This window comes from Branchiostoma floridae, chromosome 3, assembly GCF_000003815.2.
Source record: "Branchiostoma floridae strain S238N-H82 chromosome 3, Bfl_VNyyK, whole genome shotgun sequence".
NCBI classification, from domain to species: domain Eukaryota; kingdom Metazoa; phylum Chordata; class Leptocardii; order Amphioxiformes; family Branchiostomatidae; genus Branchiostoma; species Branchiostoma floridae.
In genome coordinates this window covers 6637981-6659315 of record NC_049981.1, presented here as the reverse complement: position 1 = coordinate 6659315, position 21335 = coordinate 6637981, and the positions used below count along the sequence as shown (strand labels likewise).

Here is a 21335-nt window from a genome sequence, read left to right as displayed (position 1 = left end):
AATCATCTTGTCGGTAAAAGTTTAGTTTTGTGGTTCTGGCAATTGTGTTCCTGGGAGAAAGATACAGGCATAGATCTCCTTTTTGAAGGCAATGAACACATTTTACGCATTGAATACTATTTAGTAAAGAGAAGTTCGTCTTATGATTATGATGGTTTATTGCTCCTGTGTTGATGGTTTATATTTATATATATATTTATACATGTATCCCTTTGCCCACGAAATACCTGTTACAAAATCATTAGCATAATATGATTCATCACGAAGCGTTATTTAGATTGCTTCATTGTCAAAAATAATCAAGTTTGTAAAGAGTGGATACATTGGGATGTATATGTTAACTTATACACTTTATTTTTATTTTTATTTCTCCATTACAAAATAGACGTGTCACAATGAATTGCCAAATTCTAAGAGTTGTCTCCCCACAACATACAAAATGCGTATCAAGTAAATATTAAGAAAAGCACAGTTAACAGCGTCTATAAAATGCAAAATGTAAAACGCTCTATCTGCTATTACTAAAGCATCAGTACAAAACAATATACCGACCTGAAAGCGGAGAAATATTAGCATGGGATATTTTTTTTTTATTTATCGAACGAGTTCGAACCCGGCTACCGTGTCACCGATCTTGTCCCCTGTGGAAAGACACTTAGTGCTCCAGTAGACGAGAGGGTGGAGAAGGAATTGCACACCCCTCTTTCACCTAAAAAAGTCATGTGCAAGTCAGACAAACAGGCAAAATGCCTGTCTGCCTCATCATCTGTCAAATCGACAGGAGAATAAAAAAAGAAACTTATTGATCATTTTCCAAAGTTTACTTTATGAATGTTGTCAACAGTCACTGTGATTTGTTTACACATTTGCTCAATTTAGGATGTGATGAGATGTAACGTTATAATGGAACAATCACAACCAGACTTTGCCATGTACTCACACACCCAACCCCCAAGTTAACATGGGGTCATAAAGGGTATTTAGGTATGTGGTGGCCATAGTGCAACGACAGTGACACTCTATGAAATATTGCATTTTTTTTTAAATCAACAATTATTTAATAGAATAGTTGCATGTACGCATATCGACAAAGGTAAAGTTTTACCACTCCTCCCCCCGAATGACCTTGAATCAATGGACTTGTTAGGTAGGTAGTTAGGTTCGCGTATGGAACAGGAGGTCAACGGCACAGTGGTCGATGACCTTACGTGTCACTTTCAAGCGCCCTTCGTACTTCAGAACAGTCTGAGCCAGGTACACTGGCACTTGCAATTGTAAGTTCAATATGGCTGTCCAGAAAGCACCATCGGCGACATTATTTTACTTCCGGGGTGCCCGGTTTCCCAGTCCTCCGGTGAGTTCGCAAGGTTTGGAGCTGGTGGAATCGTTTGAAGTTCGAGAGGACGACGTTTTCGTCTCAGCCTTCAATAAGTCAGGTAAATAAGGTGAAGTAACAGTCGGTACCAAACACTATCAACAACAACAATCTGCATCAAACTGTCAAAACCTAGGACCAATTCTGAAAGGAAGCTCTTCCTCTACCATATGGCTTACCACTGGAACACATCACTTGATAGAACGGTTAAATAGTCTTGTCTTTTCTATTAGCTCTGTAGTTTGTAAAGTACATATGTATGATGTAACTGATGTAATTTTAGTGTGTTTACTTCTCACCGTGTAGAATACACATATTACGTTCTACTGCTAAATTTGAGAGGTTCGACTGCGAAGTAGGTTTGCAGAAAACCTCGGGCAGGCTATTAGGGCTGGCTACTACGTTAGGCGTCTAAAACATGCCAATGTAGTTGCGCCCTCTTACGAAATTCATTACATCATGTCCACCATGAGTGAGGCTTTCAATGAGTTTTAAAACATCAAAGTACTTCGTATTTATAAGCTTATCAACAAGAAATTTTCAAATTTCTTTTGGTATGATCATTTGTTTAGTCTGATCATATGATTCGCATCCTCCTACGCAGGGACATCCAACAGCGAAACCGCCTGTCTGGATGTACCCTGCTCTTTCAACCGTCACCCTTAGTTCCTGACCGCCCTGCTTATCAATATTAATGAGATTACCCTCATATATGTGAGACCCCTTTTGAAAACTAAAAGGCATATTCTCTGATTGGCTGACAAATTTTTTGCAGGGGCGGGGGAGCGTACACAGGAACTAAAAGTGACGCCTGATAGCCAGCCCAGGTTTTTTCTATAGGGCATGCAGTCTCCCTTTTTGCCTGGTAAATAACCTCTTGCTAACGTCTGCTTGGAACTGAACACAACAGGAACGACTTGGACACAACAGATCATATCACTCGTGACCGCCGGGAGTAATTTCAGCGAGGTCAGTAAAATCCCCTTGGGAAAGCGGGTTCCGTGGCTGGAGAGAGCTGACCTTCACGCAGATGCGCCCCCTATCATCTCACAGCTGAAAGACAGCCCCTCCCCACGGCTGATGAAGACCCATCTGCCCTACAATATGCTGCCTAAACAAGCACGAGAAGGGAAAGGAAAGGTATCTTCATTACCACTTATGAGCAAAATCCTATTTTATTTATTTTATATTTGTCCCTAGCCTTTGGTCAAGGTCGCCGCCATGTTGGTTTGTGACATCATCAGTCGGCCATCTTGGAAACATCTGAATCAATAGCAGAAGGAGAGAGTAACATAACGTACTGTGAAGTTTCATTTCACCATACTACAGTTGATAAAATGATTTTAGTTTAAATGGCACCACATTGGAGGAGACAGTTAAGTTAAAGTCTTTTCCACAGCAAAGAGTGTATCTTCATCATAGCCCTGAGCCATATATGTGTACAGCTTTGTGCGATAACTACAGCAGAAAGCTAGTTCACTGGTACGCGATAGTGGTTTATGTGTACTGTACAGCTACCGTGCTTTTCCACAAATGCTGAATGCTAAGCAAGAAAAATAGCTATCCTTTTTTTTGTATGACTCGGCCGTCCATTGAACTTACGGCTTACTGATATTATAGGGCCTTCACACTAAAACCGAATCAGCAGGAATCAAGCAGAACCGGCCGGAATGAAGTATTTGCAAAATCCGGGCCACATTCGGGGCCTTTTCGAGTAGGAATTGCATATGGACCTTATATCCCCTTCACACGAGAAGTAATGAGCCAGAATGCTGTCAGAATAAAAGGGCTTTTCTATTCCTGGGAATTTGTACTGTATTCGAGAAATTCTTACTGCATTCCAGATATTCTTTTGGCCACATTAGGACAGGATTCGAAGTGGCTTGCCGTTTCGGTTCTCCATCGAATGAGATAAGAATGTTTCCAATAATGTTGCAATGCCGCAGAATATTAATGCGGTCATACTGCAGTTAGAATAGTTAAAATACACTAAGAATTCACTTCTTTTTTTAATCTAAGTTCATTATTGTTATGGTTTATGAGTTCTCTGTTATATTACTGTTGAATCTAAGTTTATTACTGTTATGACTCTATTGAAATCACTTTTGTTACATTTTCTGTCATTTTGTTGGATGGTCCCCCAACTCTTTTTTTTGTTTTTGTTTATTAGAAAACCCAATAAAAAAAAAAGAATCCACTTCGAATGCCATTCGATGTTTCTCCCCTTCGAATGCACCTCGAAAGTTTTTAACATGTCAAAAACTTTCGGGCCAGCCAAAAGAACGGGCACTAATAGCTGGAATGCAATACGAATGTCTGGAACATACTACGAATTGCCAGGAATATGTCAGGAATAAAGAAGAATTTTCATTCCGACGGCATTCCGACATTTAGGCGAACACTCTACCCATTACACAGGCGTTGATTAAAAGTATTTTCAAAATTGGTTTTCTTGCTCCAGATCGTCTATTGCGCCCGGAACCCGAAAGACGTGGTTGTATCAGTACACAACATGAATTTTATAAACGACTACCTGCAACCCCTATCCTGGGAAGAGACACTTCACGAATTTCTCTCAGGTAGTCATGATCATTACCTTAAAGAAACTCGATATATATAAAGCCAGTGTACACTACATGTACCTTGAAGGAAAAGATAGACCTGTGGCATAAGATGCGGACATCTAGGAGTTTCCTTCAGACCATGGGCAATAGGCTTCGAAATGGTTGTTTTTTTTATGGGAATAAAGATGAAATAAAGTACAAAGTGGTGCAACACTAAAACAAACTGACCCTCAACTTGTGTCTTCATCGAATTGTTGTTGACAAACATGTTTTTAGATAATGGCAACCCGGTGCGCTCATAAAATCCGACTACAATTCCTTGGCCAAACGCCTATGTTCAAACCTGCCCAGGCATTTTGTGCAAGATACGTCAGGCAGGGATGGGTCTATTTTTTCCCTTTTACCCGTGAAATTAATGAAGACAAGCATTATAAACGTCTTGACTTAATTTGCATGTCTAATCATTAGAAAATATTCTAATGAGGAGGAAAGTGTTACTGTACATGCATTTAAGTTCGCGGGGATTTTATTTCGCGTTACCGTTAGCGGGGAAAGGGACTTTTCGCGGTGGTTTTAATTTCAAGGTAACACCATAGACTACAATCTAATACCATAATAGAAAAAATGTTCGCGGTGGATTTAAGTTCGCGGTGAAGTGGTCAACGCGAAAACCGCGAACGTTAATCCACCGGGAACATTTCTGCATTTACAGTATTAACCCTCAAGCACCCAACCTTTTTTTGCGACTAAAATAACCGAGTGGGGTCCAAACGGACCCCAAAATGTTTTGTTCATAAAATCACAGTACCATTTCTTATCGGCGATAATTGTATATACATAGCTTCGTCAATGTAAGAGGAAGATTTTGAGATGTTAAGGTGTTGCTAATTCCAACTCATTATCATAATTTATGCAAAAGTTCAGAAGGACCACGTTTTGCATTAAACCTATTCCGACCAGATAGGGGAATTTTGAGGCCCTCACCACAATTTATGTCGCATAACTCATGAACGGCTAGAGCTAAAGGTACGAAACTTGGTAATTTATCACAAAATATTGCTCGCAAAAGTTTTTAGTCAATAAAGTAAGTTTATTATTTTGGGGGGTTGCCATGGCAACCATATTCTAACAGGCATATTTTTGCTAAAATTTGACAATTTTAATTTAAACAAGGTTTTCTTAGTAAACTACACCTGTTTTCTGACAACAATTAAATTCTATGAAATTCCATGTAATTTTCATGACTTAAAATTTATAATTTATGCTAATTTCATGACGTCATTGGTCAAAATCCAAGATGGCCGCCCTGATTAGGCAAATTACGTCATAATGTCGTCACATTACATGTTGATGACACAGAAATTTTTGTGAGGATTTAGGTTTACATTTTTATTATTGTCTGAAAGTTTGGTAGTCATAATGTAAGTGGTTTAGGAGTTAGCCTCCAAAGTTTGTTTTAGAAACTGCACATTTTTGCTGGGGTCCGTTTGGACCCCAGAGGGACTGAACACAAACTTTCTTTATAATTTCCACATTATTGTACCAATCTTTCCGAAACCTTAGGAGAAGGTATAAGACATATTGACTGACAAAGTCACGGAAGGATTTTTTCTTCAAATCAAAAATGTTCAAATGGCACTTCAAAATGTACGCCTGGGGTCCAAATGGACCCCACTCGGGTGTTTGAGGGTTAATATGCAGTTAAAACCTATTCCAATACCAGACATTTATCTCACAGCACCGCCCGCAAACTTATGGTGGAACGTAATTCCCGAGTACTGGAGTCACAAGGACGACGCCAACCTCCTGTTCATCAAATATGAAGATATAAAAAAGGTATGAAACTTGTTTTATTTTTGATCTGTTGCTTTGTTGTCTGCTGTAAACATCAATACGACAATTACATTGTTTTTTATAACTTTCGCGGTGCGTACTGTATAAAAGAGCAATGTGTTCTGTTATTTAATCGACACCAATTATCAAATAAGTTATGTTCTTAACTACCAATTACTTAATACTGTATAGATCATTTAGTATGCAACAATATATGAAAGGAGCAAACGTAACTTCACACTTACAAAATTGGTAGGCACCGACTGTTGCTTCTTTTAACGGGTTTGTTTAATGCAAGGCCATTTGACCACCAACTATACTTCAGTAGTCTATATGGATGGTAGAAATAATAATTTATTTTGAAAGTTTGCACTGATTGTAAACAGTTTAAAGCAAATAGTTACCACCGCCGAGGGAGTTCCATTGTTTGGCAGGAAAGAAGCTGTTGCTAGCTGTAGAAGAGTATTAAAATCTGGTAACTAAATAATAAACAATATAACGAGTCCCGTTGTTTTGTTATGGACAGGAAAGGCATGGACGTTACCAAAAAGCAAAGTGTTCTTATTCTGATTGAAAAAAAAACACTATTAAGCAAATTTTTTAACTAACTAGAAAGGCCGACATTTGCTTAAGAGCAAATACAGCATATTTCAGCCATACCCCTTCCCACGCAACATTGGACTGTTCCAAATCACCCCTGCGCAAAAATGGAACATCATATTAACAGTACATTATCCCCCAAAGTGGACTGGTATTGTGAATTGATTCCAGGTAAAAACAGAGCTTGCTTCTATTTTTCAGAAAATGACAATAATCACACCTTCCATTCAGAAAATTTTCATCATGACTGAAAATTGTTGAATGACTTCATGTAATGTCATTAACAATTTTCAGTACGATAACTAGGTGTAAGTTAAAAAAGTATAAGCTCCTTGTGATGTGGGTACATTTATTATTGCAGTGAACTTTTTTTATTCAAGTAGGGCATACGATTTAATAATTATCAAGCAGGTGCAGGTACTGTGGGAGCGTTTGTTTTCTTCAAGCTGTAAAACTGTTAAACTGTTTTACTTTGTATGCAATCAGCCATCGAGCCTATTCTTAGTTTAGTTTAACAACTTCCTGCCAGACCCGGAAGATACGATTGAACCTTGTTATATTTCAGCCATACATAGTATGGTGAAATATATTGTATTCGTAATGTTTCTTTCTTTCTTTCTTTCTTTCTTTCTCCTGTCAAATCTTCAAAGTGATTCATCTCCGCCGTTCCTGGACCGAATGACCTGAAATTTGGCACAGGGGTAGAATGGGCCAATACCTTGATGCTTTTTTCTCAGTTTTTTAATATCTGCCTCTAAAATGATTTTATTGAGATTTTTTGGTCAATTTTAGACCAAAACTGTATATTTTGGCCCCTGTACCCTAGTATTACAACCAAATGAGCTGAAATTTGACAGAGATGTGCCTTAATAATGCCCCCATATAAATTCGATAACACTTTTGGTGTACAGTACAACAAAATGCTTATTTTTGCGATTTTTTGACCAATTTTTGACCAAAAAAGGACACTTTTGGCCCCTGTACCCTGGTATTACAACCAAATGAGCTGAAATTTGACAGAGATGTGCCTTGATAATCCCTTCATATAAATTTAATAACACTTTTGGTGTACAGTACAACAAAATGCTTATTTTTGCGATTTTTTTTACCGATTTTTGACTAAAAAAGGACACTTTTGGCTCCTGCACCTTGGTATTGCAACCGAATGAGCTGAAATTTGACACAGATGTGCCTTGATAATCCCTTCATATAAATTCAATAACACTTTTGGTATACAGTGCAACAAAATGCTTATTTTTGCGATTTTTGGCCAATTTTTGACCAAAAAAGGACACTTTTGGCTCCTGTACCTTGGTATTACAATTAAATGACCTGAAATTTGGTATAGATAGGCATTAGATAATTGGTAACAAGATTCAAGTAAAATTTTTGACATAAACAACTTTAAAATGATTAATTTTGGCATTTTTCTGAGGGGAAATTTGTTTTCTTTTGGCCTCCTGACGTGACCTTCCGTGACCCCGCACAGAGCCACACCTGTGCGCGACAGCCGGAGAGTTAATTAAATCAAAGACCTAACCAATCAGCGAAAAGGAGGCCAAAGGCTAATTAATATTCATAAGCGGGGCCTCATGATCCCGTATATACGTATATAGCAGTGTTCCCGCCAGGGGGAGCGAAGCCCGCCTAAGGCTCTCGCATTTTAGACTATTCAGAAGGCGTTTATATTGTATCAGTTCTTAGGGGCATATCTATGATAATCGCAGCAGTCACTTAACTTCTCTTCAGGAGTTTAGCGTAACACTATTTCAGGTCAAACCGTCAAAGGCAACTAAAAACAAACTTTAACGTTACTGAGTTCAACAGTACTTATAACTTGTTATCCGAAGTTGAAACGCTAGCGATGGTATTTTCGCTGCGCTGTTAGCTCCGTGCGACTGTTGTTGACGGTCTTATGACGGTATATTTTGCACCCCTGTACCCTGGTATGAGTAACATTTGGTATAGATAGGCATAAGATAGTTGGTAAAATGATCCAAGTAAAATTTTTGGCATAAAGTACTGTAAAAGGCTTAATTACAGCACTTTTTTTAGGGGAAATTGGTTTTCTTTCGTTCTCCATGCCATGACCTTTCGGACGTTCACCCCACAGAGCCGACATCTGCACCTGCGTCTAGCCGGCAGGAAGAGTTAATTCAATTAATGGTTCAGCCAATCAGCGAAGAGGAAAGCTAATTAATATTCATAAGCGGACCACACAATACGTTAACTTGAAGACTCAGGCCGTACAGACTTCTCGCCAGGATTTTTTCAAAGCGTCGGACAGGGGTCCGGGGGCCGCCGAATGTCCCTGGCGGGGTCCAGGGGCAGGGCCACTGTGGGGGGGACCCAGGTGGGCGAAGCCCCCCCGAAGCTCTTGCATTTTAGACTATTGAGAAGGCTTCTTTTATCAGTCTTTTTAGGGCCATATCTACGACAATCGTAGCAGTTACTTACTTCTCTTCAGCAGTTTGACTTTAAAATATTTCGGGTCAAAGCTTCAAAGACAACATAAACCTCATAAACAACAAACTTTACTTAGCTCAACAGTATGCAAAAATATTGTACGGGTTGCCATCCTTAGTTGAAGAGCTTATTTATAGCGCTAGTATCTTCGCTGCGCCGCCGTACGTGCGACTTTTGTTGACGGTCTGAAATCCCTACGTCGCCGCCTCGCTGATATTCCCACGGACATGTTTCAAGAAAAATACCCAGCAAAAACGCTGTTCTGCGTCAAATTCTATTCTATAAAACATGTGGGACTCAGTGTTACAGTCTAAATATTTTGTAGAAGCACCGCTGTAGGAAAGAAGGTCCAAGCAATGTAAAACATCACGTAGCATGAAGTTCGCTGTCAACTGGCACACAGCACATGACTGTTTGAAACTCTAAGTCTAATCAACAGCCGTGTTTGATTGATAGCCGGCGGTCCTTTGATGAAGTCGGCGAAAGGTGCGTTAGTTAGAAAATCTGCGTTTAGTTTTGATACGTAATTATAAGTTAGACAGTGGCGAGAATGATTATTTTCTCATCAATATTTCTCTTCAGAATTATTTGAACTTAATTGTACATCTAAACAATTGGCTTACCTGTGCAATGTTTATATGATTAATGATCAGTGTACTGAAATCATGTGTAACGTATGGCTCCTAGTCAATAGATCAGCATTTTCTCTATAGTGACCACCTGTCTATAGTGGCCACATTTCCTAGTGCTGTTGTTGTTTGACATAAACTTTGAACATTTAAATTGTAAGTAACTTTAAACTGCCAGAGTTTCAGCCCAATAAAACACTCTCAGCACCAGGGTATGGACAGACTGACCAGACAGACGAAAATATATCCTCGAACAAGGTTCAATCGTATCTTCCGGGTCTGGCAGGAAGTTGTTAAACTAAAATAAGAATAGGCTGGATGGCTGATTGCATACAAAGTAAAACAGTTTAACAGTTTTACAGCTTGAAGAAAACAAACACTCCTACAGTACCTGCACCTGCTTGATAATTATTAAATCGTATGCCCTACTTGAATAAAAAAAGTTCACCGCAATAATAAATGTACCCACATCACAAGGAGCTTATACTTTTTTAAACTTACACCTAGTTATCGTACTGAAAATTGTTAATGACATTAACTGAAGTCATTCAACAATTTTCAGTCATGATGAAAATTTTCTGAATGGAAGGTGTGATTATTGTCATTTTCTGAAAAATAGAAGCAAGCTCTGTTTTTACCTGGAATCAATTCACAATACAATGTACCAGTCCACTTTGGGGGATAATGTACTGTTAAGAGGATGTTCCATTTTTGCGCAGGGGTGATTTGGAACAGTCCAATGTTGCGTGGGAAGGGGTATGGCTGAAATATGCTGTATTTGCTCTTAAGCAAATGTCGGCCTTTCTAGTTCGAGGATTTATTTTCGTCTGTCTGGTCAGTCTGTTCATACCCTGGCGCTGAGAGTGTTTTATTGGGATGAAACTCTGGCAGTTTAAAGTTACTTACAATTTAAATGTTCAAAGTTTATGTCAAACAACAACAGCACTAGGAAATGTGGCCACTATAGACAGGTGGTCACTATAGAGAAAATGCTGATCTATTGACTATGAGCCATACGTTACACAAGATTTCAGTACACTGATCATTAATCATATAAACATTGCACAGGTAAGCCAATTGTTTAGATGTACAATTAAGTTCAAATAATTCTGAAGAGAAATATTGATGAGAAAATAATCATTCTCGCCACTGTCTAACTTTTCTAACTAACGCACCTTTCTCCGACTTCATCAAAGGACCGCCGGCTATCAATCAAACACGGCTGTTGATTAGACTTACAGTTTCAAACAGTCATGTGCTGTGTGCCAGTTGACAGCGAACTTCATGCTACGTGATGTTTTACATTGCTTGGACCTTCTTTCCTACAGCGGTGCTTCTACAAAATATTTAGACTGTAACACTGAGTCCCACATGTTTTATAGAATAGAATTTGACGCAGAACAGCGTTTTTGCTGGGTATTTTTCTTGAAAAATGTCCGTGGGAATATCAGCGAGGCGGCGACGTAGGGATATCAGACCGTCAACAAAAGTCGCACGGCGGCTAACGGCGCAGCGAAGATACTAGCGTTATAAATAAGCGCTTCAACTAAGGATGGCAACCCGTACAATATTTTTGTATACTGTTGAGCTAAGTAAAGTTTGTTGTTTATGAGGTTTTAGTTGTCTTTGAAGCTTTGACCCGAAATATTCTAAAGTCAAACTGCTGAAGAGAAGTAAGTGACTGCTACGATTATCGTAGATATGGCCCTAAAAAAACTGATAAAAGAAGCCTTCTCAATAGTCTAAAATGCAAGAGCATCCGGGGGGCTTCGCCCACCTGGGTCCCCCCCACAGTGGCCCTGCCCCTGGACCCCGCCAGGGACATTCGGCGGCCCCCGGACCCCTGTCCGACGCTTTGAAAAAATCCTGGCGAGAAGTCTGTACGGCCTGAGTCTTCAAGTTAACGTATTGTGTGGTCCCGCTTATGAATATTAATTAGCCTTCGCTTTCCTCTTCGCTGATTGGCTGAACCATTAATTGAATTAACTCTTCCTGCCGGCTAGACGCAGGTGCAGATGTCGGCTCTGTGGGGTGAACGTCCGAAAGGTCATGGCATGGAGAACGAAAGAAAACCAATTTCCCCTAAAAAAAGTGTTGTAATTAAGCCTTTTACAGTACTTTATGCCAAAAATTTTACTTGGATCATTTTACCAACTATCTTTTGCCTATCTATACCAAATGTTACTCATACCAGGGTACAGGGGTGCAAAATATACCGTTATAAGACCGTCAACAACAGTCGCACGGAGCTAACAGCGCAGCGAAAATACCATCGCTAGCGTTTCAACTTCGGATAACAAGTTATAAGTACTGTTGAACTCAGTAACGTTAAAGTTTGTTTTTAGTTGCCTTTGACGGTTTGACCTGAAATAGTGTTACGCTAAACTCCTGAAGAGAAGTTAAGTGACTGCTGCGATTATCATAGATATGCCCCTAAGAACTGATACAATATAAAGCCTTCTGAATAGTCTAAAATGCGAGAGCCTTAGGCGGGCTTCGCTCCCACTGGCGGGAACACTGCTATATACGGGATCATGAGGCCCCGCTTATGAATATTAATTAGCCTTTGGCCTCCTCTTCGCTGATTGGCTAGGTCTTTGATTCAATTAACTCTCCGGCTGACGCGCACAGGTGTGGCTCTGTGCGGGGTCACGGAAGGTCACGTCAGGAGGCCAAAAGAAAACAAATTTCCTCTCAGAAAAGTGCCAAAATTAATCATTTTAAAGTTGTTTATGTCAAAAATTTTACTTGAATCTTGTTACCAAGTATCTAATGCCTATCTATACCAAATTTCAGGTCATTTAATTGTAATACCAGGGTACAGGAGCCAAAAGTGTTCTTTTTTGGTCAAAAATTGGCCAAAAATCGCAAAAATAAGCATTTTGTTGCACTGTACACCAAAAGTGTTATTGAACCTATATGAAGGGATTATCAAGGCACATCTGTGTCAAATTTCAGCTCATTCGGTTGCAATACCAAGGTACAGGAGCCAAAAGTGTCCTTTTTTGGTCAAAAATTGGTCAAAAAATCGCAAAAATAAGCATTTTGTTGTACTGTACACCAAAAGTGTTATTGAATTTATATGAAGAGATTATCAAGGCACATCTCTGTGAAATTTCAGCTCATTTGGTTGTAATACTAGGGTACAGGGGCCAAAAGTGTCCTTTTTTGGTCAAAAATTAGTCAAAAAATCGCAAAAATAAGCATTTTGTTGTACTGTACACCAAAAGTGTTATCGAATTTATATGGGGGCATTATTAAGGCACATCTCTGTCAAATTTCAGCTCATTTGATTGTAATACCAGGGTACAGGGGCCAAAATATACAGTTTTGGTCTAAAATTGACCAAAAAATCTCAATAAAATCATTTTAGAGGCAGATATGAAAAAACTGAGAAAAAAGCATCAAGGTATTGGCCCATTCTACCCCTGTGCCAAATTTCAGGTCATTCGGTCCAGGAACGGCGGAGATGAATCACTTTGAAGATTTGACAGGAGAAAGAAGAAAGAAACATTACGAATACAATATATTTCACCATACTATGTATGGCTGAAATATAATAATTATCGAATAGCGTATATAGTATACAACGCACATATAGCACACAGCAAATAATCATTTCGATTAATTATGATGTAAAGCATCACAATTGTGGTTCCTTATTATATGAGTCGAGGACAAGCGTATGATTCAGTGTCTGCGATTTTTATTATATTTCAGCCATACATAGTATGGTGAAATATATTGTATTCGTAATGTTTCTTTCTTTCTTCTTTCTCCTGTCAAATCTTCAAAGTGATTCATCTCCGCCGTTCCTGGACCGAATGACCTGAAATTTGGCACAGGGGTAGAATGGGCCAATACCTTGATGCTTTTTTCTCAGTTTTTTCATATCTGACTCTAAGATGATTTTATTGAGATTTTTTGGTCAATTTTAGACCAAAACTGTATATTTTGGCCCCTGTACCCTGGTATTACAACCAAATGAGCTGAAATTTGACAGAGATGTGCCTTGATAATGCCCCCATATAAATTCGATAACACTTTTGGTGTACAGTACAACAAAATGCTTATTTTTGCGATTTTTTGACCAATTTTTGACCAAAAAAGGACACTTTTGGCCCCTGTACCCTGGTATTACAACCAAATGAGCTGAAATTTGACAGAGATGTGCCTTGATAATGCCCCCATATAAATTCAATAACACTTTTGGTGTACAGTACAACAAAATGCTTATTTTTGCGATTTTTTGACCAATTTTTGACCAAAAAAGGACACTTTTGGCCCCTGTACCCTGGTATTACAACAAAATGAGCTGAAATTTGACAGAGATGTGCCTTGATAATGCCCCCATATAAATTCAATAACACTTTTGGTGTACAGTACAACAAAATGCTTATTTTTCCGATTTTTTGACCAATTTTTGACCAAAAAAGGACACTTTTGGCTCCTGTACCTTGGTATTGCAACCGAATGAGCTGAAATTTGACACAGATGTGCCTTGATAATCCCTCCATATAAATTAAATAACACTTTTGGTGTACAGTGCAACAAAATGCTTATTTTTGCGATTTTTGGCCAATTTTTGACCAAAAAAGGACACTTTTGGCTCCTGTACCCTGGTATTACAATTAAATGACCTGAAATTTGGTATAGATAGGCATTAGCTACTTGGTAACAAGATTCAAGTAAAATTTTTGACATAAACAACTTTAAAATGATTAATTTTGGCACTTTTCTGAGGGGAAAGTTGTTTTCTTTTGGCCTCCTGACGTGACCTTCCGTGACCCCGCACAGAGTCACACCTGTGCGCGTCAGCCGGAGAGTTAATTGAATCAAAGACCTAGCCAATCAGCGAAGAGGAGGCCAAAGGCTAATTAATATTCATAAGCGGGGCCTCATGATCCCGTATATAGCAGTGTTCCCGCCAGGGGGAGCGAAGCCCGCCTAAGGCTCTCGCATTTTAGACTATTCAGAAGGCTGATATATTGTATCAGTTCTTGGGGCATATCTATGATAATCGCAGCAGTCACTTAACTTCTATTCATGAGTTTAGCGTAACGCTATTTCAGGTCAAACCGTCAAATTAAGGCAACTAAAAACAAACTTTAACGTTACTGAGTTCAACAGTACTTATAACTTGTTATCCGAAGTTGAAACGCTAGCGATGGTATTTTCGCTGCGCTGTTAGCTCCGTGCGACTGTTGTTGACGGTCTTATAACGGTATATTTTGCACCCCTGTACCCTGGTATGAGTAACATTTGGTATAGATAGGCATAAGATAGTTGGTAAAATGATCCAAGTAAAATTTTTGGCATAAAGTACTGTAAAAGGCTTAATTACAGCACTTTTTTTAGGAGGGGAAATTGGTTTTCTTTCGTTCTCCATGCCATGACCTTTCGGACGTTCACCCCACAGAGCCGACATCTGCACCTGCGTCTAGCCGGCAGGAAGAGTTAATTCAATTAATGGTTCAGCCAATCAGCGAAGAGGAAAGCGAAGGCTAATTAATATTCATAAGCGGGACCACACAATACGTTAACTTGAAGACTCAGGCCGTACAGACTTCTCGCCAGGATTTTTTTTAAGGCGTCGGACAGGGGTCCGGGGGCCGCCGAATGTCCCTGGCGGGGTCCAGGGGCAGGGCCACTGTGCTGGGAACCCAGGTGGGCGAAGCCCCCCAGGAAGCTCTTGCATTTTAGACTATTGAGAAGGCTTCTTTTATCAGTTTTTTTAGGGCCATATCTACGATAATCGTAGCAGTCACTTACTTCTCTTCAGCAGTTTGACTTTAAAATATTTCGGGTCAAAGCTTCAAAGACAACTAAAACCTTATAAACAACAAACTTTACTTAGCTCAACAGTATACAAAAATATTGTACGGGTTGCCATCCTTACTTGAAGCGCTTATTTATAGCGCTAGTATCTTCGCTGCGCCGTTAGCCGCCGTGCGACTTTTGTTGACGGTCTGATATCCCTACGTCGCCGCCTCGCTGATATTCCCACGGACATGTTTCAAGAAAAATACCCAGCAAAAAACGCTGTTCTGCGTCAAATTCTATTCTATAAAACACGTGGGACTCAGTGTTACAGTCTAAATATTTTGTGGAAGCACCGCTGTAGGAAAGAAGGTCCAAGCAATGTAAAACATCACGTAGCATGAAGTTCGCTGTCAACTGGCACACAGCACATGACTGTTTGAAACTCTAAGTCTAATCAACAGCCGTGTTTGATTGATAGCCGGCGGTCCTTTGATGAAGTCGGCGAAAGGTGCGTTAGTTAGAAAATCTGCGTTTAGTTTTGATACGTAATTATAAGTTAGACAGTGGCGAGAATGATTATTTTCTCATCAATATTTCTCTTCAGAATTATTTGAACTTAATTGTACATCTAAACAATTGGCTTACCTGTGCAATGTTTATATGATTAATGATCAGTGTACTGAAATCATGTGTAACGTATGGCTCCTAGTCAATAGATCAGCATTTTTCTCTATAGTGACCACCTGACCACCTGTATTTTCTCCAGAGCAAATGTATGTGTTCCTAGTGCTGTTGTTGTTTGACATAAACTTTGAACATTTAAATTGTAAGTAACTTTAAACTGCCAGAGTTTCAGCCCAATAAAACACTCTCAGCGCCAGGGTATGAACAGACTGACCAGACAGACGAAAATAAATCCTCGAACAAGGTTCAATCGTATCTTCCGGGTCTGGCAGGACTGAGTTGTTAAACTAAAATAAGAATAGGCTCGATGGCTGATTGCATACAAAATAAAACAGTTTAACAGTTTTACAGCTTGAAGAAAACAAACGCTCCTACAGTACCTGCACCTGCTTGATAATTATTAAATCGTATGCCCTACTTGAATAAAAAAAGTTCACTGCAATAATAAAATTAATGTACCCACATCACAAGGAGCTTATACTTTTTTTAAACTTACACCTAGTTATCGTACTGAAAATTGTTAATGACATTACATTAAGTCATTCAACAATTTTAAGTCATGATGAAAATTTTCTAAATGGAAGGTGTGATTATTGTCATTTTCTGAAAAATAGAAGCAAGCTCTATCTTTACCTGGAATCAAGTCACAATACCAGTCCACTTTGGGGAATAATGTACTGTTAAGAGGATGTTCCATTTTTGCGCAGGGGTGATTTGGAACAGTCCAATGTTGCGTGGGAAGGGGTATGGCTGAAATATGCTGTATTTGCTCTTAAGCAAATGTCGGCCTTTCTAGTTTATGAACGAAATTATTAAAATGAAGGAGGGAGCGTTTAGTATGGTTTAACTTTGCAAACTGACAAATTTAAAGACATTGACTACACTAGACAACTGGCGTCAATTCTTACATCAATATTATATATTTATTTGACACAAATCATATCCGTAGGACCTCCGCGGCCATGTGGTGAAGATTGCAGAGTTCCTGGGACGAAGTTTGTCAGTAGAACAGATAGACGAGGTGACGGCCAACTGTACTTTTGCTGCAATGAAGGATAACCAGGCAACAAACCTGTCCCGCGACCCCGTCTTAAAAGAGAAGGTGTTTAAGCGTGGGAATGAACATGGTATTGAGTTCATGCGGAAAGGTAGACACTTTTTATCTTTGTTTCTATTCTTTATCTAGTGCCAAACATATCACCACTAAGGGGTCAATGAGCCCTGTGTATATAAATATACAACAATGATTCAAATCAACTTAAATACACCAAAGCTAAAATTGTCATACCACAAACCAAAGAAATGCATAGTACGAGCAACAACATATCACAAATGAAGTAAAAAAAGGTAGAAAATGTAATTTGCATATCGATTATTATAAACAAATTAGTAATGTCGAAGCATCTTCATCCCTAATATGATATTGTCATATAAGTTCAATTAACTGTATTGAAAGTTAAAATGTCATAATGTTTCTACCGCATTTTGATTCGTCTGCCTTCAATGTGTTACTTGCACTTATAATCATATGTTCCGTTATACGTGTTCACCTCTTTATTTTCTCTGTAATATGTTTTATTTTTATTTATTTGTATGTGTACCTGGAATGATGAAAATCAGTTTGTCAAAACTGAATCGGGCTACCCAGGAGTCTGAAAATTTCAATAAACAACAATAAACATTAAACATAATAAAAGTTTAATTACGTTTTGGTAGCTTTAGATATCGGGCTACGGTTTGGGGTGAGTTGGTATGGCCTGTAATCTTCATGGAAGAGACTATCTTGAATTTGCTTATCTTTATATTATCCTGTATATACAGCCGATATTCTTTATGATGACATCTAAATGATGTCAAGAATATTCTTGGCATCATTAACCAAACAACAAGGCCGACGTCAAATGGCGTCATGGTCACGTGACTGCAAACCCACCATTTTTTGTGTGTCTGTCTCCACAGGGCAGGTTAGTGACTGGAAAAAAAACAACTTACATCCTTAACCAACCAACATGGCGGACGTCAAATGACGTCATAGTCACGTGACTGCAAACCCACCTTTCCGTGTGTATCTCTCCCCACAGGACAGGTTGGTGACTGGAGGAACTGGTTCTCTCCGCAGCAGCTGGAGACATTCGAGGCTTTTCACAGTGAGAAAATGGCGGGAACAGATCTCACTTTTGAAGACGAAGAATAGATTTTACAGATTGGATAAACATGTAGTTGGCAGAATTTCTGTTTCAAGATTATGATAGTTTTATTGTTCTTATATTCCTGGCAGATAAAAAAAAATCAAGTTTATATCTCAATTTTGAAGGCAATCCGTAATAAAACAGTCCGATTTGGTTCCATGAGCTGTTGTTCAACTCAATACAGCAATATGCCTTAAAAGTATCAACATTATAAAAGGTATCACTTAACGATTCTTTTTTTTTATAATGTCAGTGTTCCATAGAAGCTATCATCAACCGTGTGGACCCATTTTATTTATGTGTGAACGCAGCATAGCTTAGTCCAAAACTTTCTTTATTAGTACTAGTGCTGTCAGCAGTGATCTTTGCCTTTACGAAGTGCTCGAGTTTGGATGCAATGCACTATTGAGAAGTGCTTTCTGTGTCTTCCATGCACAATTAGATCGATAAAAATCATATAGTGGGAATAAAAGGACAAAATAGTGTTTAATCTGGACGGAATAAAGTTTGATAAATATCCCATTATCTGTGTACACTGTATTCATATTGTATTCAGCTGTGTGCAATTACCTCTGTGCATTAACTTGCAAAAAATATTATATTATAACTTTTATCATAAGATTTGTTAGCTTTTCTTTGCCTAATAAATAGATTTATCCATTAAGCCATGAAATAGAAATAAAAGTTACCATACAGTACGACAGGGCTTTGAGAAATTTTATCACTAACTAAAATGACTGTTGCAGATATATTTATCTCATTTAGTTCCTCTATGCTCTTATTTCAGAAACAAGATGTCTTGGATAGATGACTGGGCCAATATTTTTTCTCCTGGCCTTGCGCTGGAAGTTCAGGGTCTGGCGTTGGACTCCACACTTGACTCCTTGAGGCCAAATGAAACATTGTTATGTTCCTGGGCTGACAGTGTCATGCCTCAAGTCGGTGCCGCGGGGCCTTTGTTTATCCCTGTCCAGGTAGTATAGCAGGGCAGCAGCCTCTGCTTTACTTATCGGCACTTGAAAACAAAAGCAAAACTTGTAGATGGATGTAGTGTAGTGTTTAAGATTGCCTCCGCCCCCCTCCCCTATAATATTTACTAAAACTAAAAAGTAAAAACATGAATATCAAATTTCCAAGCTCCATTCCGACTTCTGCTAGAGGTACTCATGAGCATCATACACAAATTGTTCCCAGGAAATATACATACACAACAACAACAACGACAACAAAAAATGATCTTACTTGGGGTGGTGGAATTTGGACAACATCAACCAGCATTCAGCGCAAGAGAAGTTTTGTCGAACTTTTTATACTCTCGCAAGTAGACTCTCGCGGCGTTTCGCGATCGCGAGGTCGGACCAAATATGGAAACCTTGGCGTAAAAAATCACCGCTTGCGGTCTTGTCAATCATGATTGACGGCGACAAAGAAGCGCGTCTGGGATATCCCGGATGGTTTAGAGTACTTGGATTGGATTCGGGCTTGTTTCATGGTTTTTACGTCATACATACGGGTACAGTGGACATTAGATATACAACCATACCTACAACATGGCAAAAAAAGTATGATACACGGATTAGAAAAGAAGTTTATGGGCAAGTTTGCTTGCAAAATCATCTTACCGCTATGGTTAACAACCGGACGCCGCAAGATTCGCCGGAACATGTGCACCGGTTCTTTAAAAAAATCGGCAGTGTGGCAGAAGACCAACTGGTTAGTTTTGGCAATATTGCCCATGAAAATAACATGTATGGTTTAGTTTCTCTCCTGTTGTTGGAGCCAATGTCCCAACACCACTAAAAAAGCAAATATTCTACGAGAAAAACAGTCGGAAGCGTGTCTAAACAGAAATTTCGAGCTTGGGTCACTTCACTGCATGCAAGCATGGGCGAGCAGTTTTTTTAAACGAAACACAGACTTTTATTTCAGATAAATACGTGATGAAGTCAAATGTTTTGGTAGCAGTTTGCCTTATTTATGCAACTTCTGCAACAGATACATTTTATATAGTTAAATGTAGAGTATAATCACACCGCGCGTAACATTTCCACTCCCAGTCTAATAGACTATCCCAATGACCCCGTATGACCCAGAGGCCGCCACATTCGTCAGTGTGTGTTACGGACCATCGACGCGTCAAAATGTGACTAAAGCCGGCCGATTTCTCAAGTTATAATCAATATCGATGTCGCTACATCCTTCAAAATTATGAGGTAGTCTGGCAACATTTTGGAAAAACTACGCGTGCCCGCGGTGGTCGTTGGAAACACGACGCGTGCCGCGGTAAAGAGTTTAATCCGATTGTGTGGTCGCGGTCGCAAGTTTGAGTTTAATCCGATTGTATAAAACTCATGTGAACACATTTTTTTTAATCCGATAGAAAATTTCAATCGGATTCCTTGTTTAACTCACTTGCAATTTTTTCATGTGAACAGGGTCTTAGAAGAAGCACATTTAGGATGCAGGCCTATCCCAGGAGTGCTTCTATCCTAAAAGCGCTTTTGGGATAGTACAGACACCAACCCGCCCAAGCTGCTGTCGCTTCTAGTGTTTGGTAGATTGTCTATTTTTTTTTCCATATTTTGTTTGACAAATGTGTGTCCATGGAATGTGTTGACATGTTAAGGTGTTTATTATTTCAGTTTATTATCATAATTTATGCAAAACAGTAGAAGGACCACGTTTAGCACTAACACTATTCTGACCAGTGGGGGGAATTTTGAGGCACTCGGCAACTTTTACTACCAAACTAACATTTACTGAAACCTAACTCTGTGACAGAAGAAAGTTTTATCTATTATTCAATGTTAACGTTACCCTACCACATATGTTGTTCAGCTGCTTTAGTTCCTTACCATGCTGTATCACCGGATCCGTACTCTTCTACATTACCTGGCGCGGCTACCTTACCCATCGTCCCGTGCGATGCAGACCAAGGCCACCGGAAATGGCAAGGCTGACGTCATAGAGATCGAACATGCTGGTAATATATAGTTTATGAAATCATTTGTAAATTTTCTTTTTTCGCCATTAACACACAATCATGTATACCCTATGGGCTTTTCTTATTGTCCTAAAGTAGTTTCATCAGGTTGGTAGAATATAGGATGAAGGTGAATTCTTATTACACAACCAGCAGGTACTTACATTGCTCGATGTCTCTCAGATACCTTCGTCACAGCTTTTAACTGGAGTTCTGCTTCTCACCACTATATTTAGCTGATGAAGGTGG

The 21335-nt window shown here is 39.2% G+C and overlaps 1 protein-coding gene across 1 annotated transcript; it reads left to right on the top strand.

The window, feature by feature from the left end:
- The first annotated feature begins 1285 nt into the window (after positions 1-1285).
- Positions 1286-19695, top strand: LOC118411190 (sulfotransferase family cytosolic 1B member 1-like). Its single transcript, XM_035813269.1, has 6 exons — positions 1286-1436; positions 2286-2515; positions 3837-3954; positions 5678-5775; positions 16864-17062; positions 17996-19695. The coding sequence occupies exons 1-6, from the start codon at positions 1286-1288 to the stop codon at positions 18106-18108; spliced, it is 909 nt and encodes a 302-aa protein (XP_035669162.1). The 3' UTR covers positions 18109-19695.
- Positions 19696-21335: the final 1640 nt, after the last annotated feature.